The following is a 7468-nucleotide window of genomic DNA, read 5'->3' on the forward strand; positions in this document are numbered from 1 at the left end:
TAAACATATTACATATCTATAAAATAGAAAAGATGCTAAAAATTTTCTATAAAAATACTTTTTTCAAAAAATGATCAAATATAGGAACACTATTGCAGTAGTAACAGAATTAATGTAGAAACAAAAAATGTACCTTCTTTATTTTTTGTATAAAAATAGCTTTACATAATACCATTATGTATATTATAGCCTCCACAATACAAAGCACCGTGTCGATTGGTAACATTATAAGTTTTCTTAATTACACTGAATCAAGACAAAAATATAGTTCAAAGCTCTGACTGAAACAGACCTTATTCTACCTCAGACTTCTATTCGCCCATCCAATTCGTGGACACGTAATTATACCGTGAAGACTATTATAACATTTATATGACATTATATGACAAATGATAATACATCCTTAAAAAATATATAATTCCATTTATATAAAAAAAACATAACTTCTTAGCAAATCTTAATCATATATGATGTATGAAATATGTAATGTTATTTTATTCCTAATTTAACTTTTATTTGTATCTGTAGATTTGAAATATAACCCAAACAACGTAAGTAAATAAAATTATAAACGTAATTATTTTTTGTATTTTATGTTTCAATGCCCTGCGTAATATAACACAAAACCAGGAGTACATTATTTCTTTATTGTTTCTCAGATCTTTTCATTTCATAATCAAATCAATGTGAAACTAATGCTAATTAGATTTAATATGAAATAATGATAAAATATTACTTAACAATATTATATTCATGTATCATAAACTATTATCATTTGAGGACCTTCAGATACCTTTGAAAAACCAAATAATAACTAATCTATCACAGAGATTTTAAAAACATAATTCTATAGTTACTTTACGTATACGATAAGTCTTATAGTGTAATCCATGTATCTTAGTTTGTACATTGAGAGAATGGTATAATAATGTATACCGGTAAAAATTTACAAATAGTACAATATTTCTTCCATGTGATGACTAGGATCATTACGTAAGAACTGAGCCACCAAGAAGGCAAGTTTGTGGGCATATTGACAAGGTGCAGGTACCCTTACTGTACCAGACCAATTATAATACATATGACATAACTTATATGTCAATCTTTGCATTTGATCAGGTAACCAACCTGTGGTGTCTGCAATGACATGGTATGCACACGGTGTCACCGTACCTTGTCGCACACTTTGAGATACAATGAAAAAGTCATATCTTATCGGATTAGTTACAATATCATCAACGACTGTACCCGGGGGTGGATTTTTCTTGTCGTTAAAGATTCGAGTATTAATTCGTTTCGTCACTATCAGGAAGGCAAATTTCACGGATATACCGTAATCATCGTATATAGCTTTTAATTTGTCTTGTATTTGTGCTACTTCGTGAGCCAATACGTACGGCACTTGGCCCTCGCCAACGCCATCACGATAAAACACAATAAACGATGGGAATTTCAAATTCACTCTTCTATAAGCCTTCAACGCGCTATCGAGATGTGTCGCGAACTTATTTGAAAGTTCTTGGCCTACACTATGAGCACTTGCCACGCTATAATACCGTGTCAAACCTCTATTTAACGAAGCCACCAACGCACCATAATCACGAGCTTTGTTACTAGTATCGTGACACACGTCAAAACCGACCACCATCAGATCGATATCTGGCACGTCAATGGCCCAAGGAGAACCACCCAATTTGCAATTCATTTGAATAGCTACTTTCGTAGCTATCGTTTTTACATTCTTGTTCATAAGATTCTTTTCAAGGAATACTTGCGAGGGAGTATGTCGATCCACAATACACTTTTTCTTAATAGCGCTATAGCGGTCGCTTCTGTTATTCGGTACAACACAGAGGACTAACTCTGGATTAAGTTTAGACAGAATACGTTCCAGAAACTGGGCGTAAGCATTAGCGCGTTCATCGATTATTTCGTAATACTTTGGGTGACTTATAGTAGAACCCATTGCCGAAGCAGCACTTTTAATCATATGAACCAGATTCTGTAAAATAAAAATACATTGTAGCAACGAATTAATAACGACAAAGAAGTATAATTCTAGAAAATTTTGATATCTTACTTGAACTTGGTTCTTTACTTTAGTCCCGTAGACTGCCACCCAAAGCTTTAAATCCTTTGGACTGTATAATTCTCTATTATGTAAGTGTCTTGTCCAATCTGCTCCTCTACCCGCGGTAACTGTGAACTGATTACCTAGAAAAATTAATTCTGACTCCAAAACACGCGCCGGTACATCAAGCAACTGGTCAGAAAGTTTCAAATTCCATTGATCTAACTCGGTTATGATTGCCGGTTCCGAGAGGAGTTTACTATTGAATTCCATTAATTTTTTCATACGTGAGTCTGGCTGTAAGCGTGTAAATTCTGCCAATGAACGCATTAAATTGAAATTTTCTCTCATCTTATCGGTTAAACCTGCATAGAAATGACTTATTGTAAGATAAAAACATAAAATGAATTATACAAATACAGAATGAAGTGGAAAAAACACCTGTTGCACGGCATAGTTCAGGAACAAGATATATTAATTCATAATGGCCAGTGCGACGGTCTTTTGGTCTTGATCTTGTTACAAGCAGTGGTTGACGGTTTTCACGAATCGTAATTCGATATTTATTTTTGTAATAATCTTTATACGTTATCCTATCACCGTTTTTCAGCATAAATGTTGAATCAGGACCTACATTATAATCTATATCCGATATACGATATGTGTGGTTATTGTAATCAGTAAGTACGACTAAACCAAGAACTAGGCTTTCAAATTCTTTCTAAAGATATGAACCGTTTTGTATCAATATATAATAAAACAAAAATATATAATTAAATCAAGGATATGTTAGTAATCAATATTTTTACCTTATATTTATCATTGTTTCTTTGGAAACACTCGTTTAATATATCTAGTACAGTTTGCTGACGCATAACTTTATGTATAATCTCAGTACACATAAGAATACCGTTTTCGTGTTGTCTTATAGACGTGAGATAGCCGGGCCAAAGTTCCATTCTATGACCCTGTACATCTATCTATTTGAATTATAATTGTGTTAAACAATTCGTGGGTAATAATATAAATGTGTAATATAAATATCAAATAATTATAACAATTATTTCTTTACTTACTTTGTTATTTGCGTCATAGTAATCGCGCCCCACAACCTGGAGTTTCAATAGTTCTAGGCATCTTCGCATAATTATGTTAAAGAATTGAAGATAACCGTGGTCGCCCTTCTGCATATCTCCAGTAAGGCGTATAAGAATTTTAATATTGGTTCCATCCGACATTCGTTTAGACCAAATCTCCAGCTTTAGAATTAAATTTATATTATATACATTTGTTCATATCTCATCAAAGATGTAGCATACAACGTATAATTTAATTCATTGAAAAATATCTTACTTGTTCCACACGTTTATTGCTATATAGAATAGTTCCATCGAAAACATATGGTCCTAAAGTATCTTTATGAGATTTGAGCAACCCTTTGCGGATAGCAGTCCGATCTTCCTCTGGAATAAAATCAACTCTGTATTGGTATAAACTCCAATCAGTTGTTGTCACCAACTTAAAATAATTCGTCTGCATCGATATTTCACTTCCAGATACGCCTAAAAATTTTAATGCCTATATTATATGTATTTTATTTTTTTTCACATAAATACAAAAGTACTAAATGTATTAACCTTTTTTGCTAACTAAATGTTCTGGTCTTGTAACTAATTCTGAGGCTAACACACGTCTGCCTCGCATAGCTCCTCTTCCTAACTGACTTCCTCCTGCATCTTCTCCACTACTGCCTTTAGGCGCTATAATATATCATGCATGTAAATTCATAAAAAAAATTTTCCATATATTTCTCTGTGCTATCAAATAATATAAAGACGGTTTGAAAAATTTGCAGTCTGATAATGCACCTCTGGCTGTAAACATTTCAAATCGTCTCCAATATATTTAAAAGTAATGTATAAAACAGCATGGAAAATTTATTAATTGCACCTTCCATTTTTTCAGGAGGATCTTCTTGAACCTTTTCGGACCTTTCTGGAATACCCTAAAATAAGATAAAAACATATCTTTGATAACAAAATAACAGTTTAGATAGTTATTATAATGTAAAAATAAAATAAAACACAAAATACAACAAATGTCATATTGTTGGGATAATTTGTCTAAAAAAGAATGCAATATAAAAATAGTATCATGACAAAAAACGTTTACTAAACAATAATACACACTACTAATCTTCTCTGTACCTTTTATCTTTTGCATAAATCTTGCTCTACACAAACAAAAAACCAATAAAATTCAAATTTCATTTATATGTACTTTTAAGAAGTATACATGTACTACATGTATACAGTATATACACATACTCCCTATATATATTCTTTAAAAATGCACATATTTTTTAAAAGTTCTTGAGAAACAAGTTATAAATTAACAATATATCACTTTCAGCATGCGATTGAACTTTACTGCACATATTATACGTCATTCTACTCGTTTTGACATGCTGGATGTGAATATCGCAACCAATTCTAATGGAAGTGTGTTTCTCCCCAATTTACTATACTTACTATATGCTATATACACTAATATTATATACACCAATAACATATACTAATAAAAATAATACAATACATTTAGAAAATATAATAGGAATTATTTTGTAATCACAAAGATTGCTTTTCTGTTCACATTAGATATATGTATGGGAATAAATCTTCTGCATGTGCCATCAATACTTCTTGAAACATCTTTGTCTCTTGTTTGCAGAATAGCATCTTGAGTCTAATAACGATTCTAAGAATCACTGAGAATTTTCTTCAAAAGTATTAGCATCATTTTTCTTTCAACACATATGCTTAACTTGATTTTAAAGATCAGTAAAATAGAGAACTGGAAAACGGTATTATTATGGATTATATAAATGCCCAGTCAACAATACCTACTGCTTAGAAATAACTCATAAAAATTAATATTCTTCATAAAAAGTTTTTGTGGAAACCAAGAAGAAAACTATATCATTTATTAAAGTATATGTTCTCAAGGAACTAAAAACCAATTGTAAGCTTGAGTTCCTGCCTTTTCTCCTTATGTTTAAAATTTAATATGTGAATTATATAAACATATCTCGACATAAACATGTAATGTAGTTAATCCCATACCCAAAACTAATTCACATCAAGGTATAAAATATCAAAAAATTTTATAAATATTTCAAAAATATATAATTTCTACCAAAAACAAAGTAGGATGACATAAAACATGTGCCAAAAGCATAGGGGAACAATGGGTAATCTCTTACCCAACATGCTGAGATTAACAAATTTATAGTCTCATATTTCATAAATTACCACTGGTGGATCTTGTGGTACTGAATCTGGTCTTTCCATAGGTGTCCCTTGTGGAAACTCACTGTACCTCGGAGGATCAGACGGCATAGAAGGAGGAAAATTACTTGGACGTACAGGTCGATGTGTAGATGCATAATCAGATGAAGGTGGAAATGGATACTGAGGTTGAGGTTGTGGTTGAGGTTGAGGTTGAGGTTGAGGTTGAGATTGAGGTTGAGATTGAGGTTGATATCTGGATGGATGTTGATATGGAGATGGATATTGAGATGGAGGTTGAGGATGAGGTTGAGGTTGAAGTGGATATGGATATAGAGGTCGAGGTTGAGGTGGATGATATGGATATATAGGTCAAGGTTGAGGTGGAGGTTGAGGTTGAGGTTGAGGTTGAGCTGGATGATATGGATGTTGAGGTTGAGGTTGAGGTTGAGGTTGAGGTTGAGGTTGAGGTTGAGGTTGAGGTTGAGGTAGAGGTAGACGTAAAGGTAGAGGTAGAGATTCAAGCTCAGGTATAGGTTCAAATTCAGGTAGAGGTTTACGTTCAGATAGAGGTTCAAATTCAGGTAGAGGTCCAAGTTCAGGTAGAGGTTCAAGTTCAGGTAGAGATTCAAGTTCAGGTAGAGGTTCCAATTCACGTAGAGGTAGAGGTTCAAGTTCAGGTACAGGTTCAAGTTCAGGTAGTGGATATAGACGGTTAGCTAGAGGTCGAAATACATGTGGATATAGAGGGTTAGCTAGAGGTCGAGATACATGTGGATATAGAGGGTTAGCTAGAGGTCGAGATACATGTGGATATAGAGGTCCACATAGATGGTAAAATTGAGGTTGAGGTTGAGGTTGAGGTTGAGGTTGAGGTTGAGGTTGAGGTTGAGGTTGAGGTTGAGGTTGAGATTGAGCTGGATGATATGGATGTTGAGGTTGAGGTTGAGGTTGAGATGGATATTTATGTATAGGTTGACATTGAGATGAATATTTATACAGAACTTCATATTGAGGTGGATATTTATACAGAGCTTCACATTGAGGTGGATTTTGAAATAGAGTTAGATATTTATATTGACGTTTATGTGGATATCGAGTATGAGTTGGATATTTATGTCTAACTTGACATGTAGGTGGATATTGAGATTGAGGTGGATATTGAAATTGAGTTGGATATTTATATTCAAGTTGACATTTAGGTGGATATTGAAATTCAGGTGGATATTGAAAGTAAGATGGATATTTATGTTCAAGTTGACATTTAAGTGGATATTGAAAATGAGGTTGAGATAGAGGTCCTGGCTCAGTGAATTTCATAGGCTTATACCTAATAGGAGGTCCATGTCGTAATTCAAATTTAGATTCAGATTCAGATTCAGATTCAGATTCAAATTTAGGTTTAGGTTTAGGTTTAGGTTTAGGTTTAGATTTAGATTTAGATTTAGATTTAGATTTAGATTTAGATTCAAATTCAGATTCAGGTTGAGAACTACTTGGAGGTCTACAGGTAGAATCTTCATCAAAGAACATTTTCAGAGGAGATTGAGTTCGAGTATCAACGTCAGGTACCATATTCTTTAACTTAATATCATTAATAGATGGGGATTTCACGTATGCTATAGTTTTTAGGTTTAGTGCTTCTGCAGCTGTAAATTTAGCTTTCTCTTTTGGAAACATTTGATACATCAGCACACATGTCTCAAAATCTTTGCTTCTTTCATCTTGATCTGTTCCTTGTACATGACCCTTATCACCCTTATCACCCTTATCACCCATGATTGAATTTAACCTTTAAACATTTTTTTAAATTTTCTCCTTTATAACAAGAAAATAGAAATTTATTTAGAAAAAAAAGAATAGGTTTGTATCATTGTAATAAAAAAGTCTATCTTTTATTAATGTCGTGATGAATAAAAAAGACGCTTATGTTACATATATCACAAATAATAAATAAAAGCAAATTAATCTTTCAATTATTAATATTAATAAGAGACAAATATTTTTATTAAAAACCTACAACTTTTCTCTGAATAAATGTTTCATTTCTAAGTTATGAAAACGACATTGTCGTCCCAAAAATTCAAAACACGAACTTAGAAAAATAATT

At 32.5% G+C, this 7468-nt stretch overlaps 1 protein-coding gene and 1 long non-coding RNA gene across 8 annotated transcripts; one reads left to right on the top strand and one right to left on the bottom strand.

Annotated features, from left to right (window-relative positions):
- Positions 1-115: 115 nt before the first annotated feature.
- LOC126923261 (piwi-like protein Siwi) lies at positions 116-7150 on the bottom strand. The gene is made up of 10 exons (XM_050736572.1): positions 6206-7150; positions 5383-5614; positions 4022-4076; positions 3709-3831; positions 3425-3633; positions 3148-3330; positions 2881-3051; positions 2513-2792; positions 2081-2436; positions 116-2002 (listed from the first exon to the last, which is right to left on the bottom strand). Exons 1-10 carry the CDS (start codon positions 7135-7137, stop codon positions 947-949), a joined length of 3597 nt encoding a protein of 1198 aa, XP_050592529.1. The 5' UTR covers positions 7138-7150; the 3' UTR covers positions 116-946.
- Positions 5432-6414, top strand: LOC126923262 (uncharacterized). Of its 7 annotated transcripts, none has more exons than XR_007713090.1 (6): positions 5459-5576; positions 5607-5747; positions 5793-5978; positions 6021-6119; positions 6156-6251; positions 6297-6414. It is a non-coding gene; the product is annotated as an uncharacterized LOC126923262 (long non-coding RNA). The 7 variants fall into 7 exon arrangements; XR_007713091.1 differs by having other exon boundaries at positions 5799-5978; XR_007713089.1 differs by having other exon boundaries at positions 5811-5978.
- Positions 7151-7468: the final 318 nt, after the last annotated feature.

The sequence above is a fragment of the Bombus affinis genome, chromosome 13 (genome assembly GCF_024516045.1).
Source record: "Bombus affinis isolate iyBomAffi1 chromosome 13, iyBomAffi1.2, whole genome shotgun sequence".
In the NCBI taxonomy this organism is placed as follows: domain Eukaryota; kingdom Metazoa; phylum Arthropoda; class Insecta; order Hymenoptera; family Apidae; genus Bombus; species Bombus affinis.

Coding starts and splice junctions, on each gene's coding strand:
- LOC126923261 (XM_050736572.1), bottom strand. CDS start 7,137: ATGGGTGATAAGGGTGATAAGGGTGATAAGGGTCATGTACAAGGAACA. Junction 3,634..3,708: donor ACATTTAGTTAGCAAAAAAG/GTTAATACATTT, acceptor TAAAATTTTTAG/GCGTATCTGGAAGTGAAATA. Junction 2,793..2,880: donor GAAACAATGATAAATATAAG/GTAAAAATATTG, acceptor TCATATCTTTAG/AAAGAATTTGAAAGCCTAGT.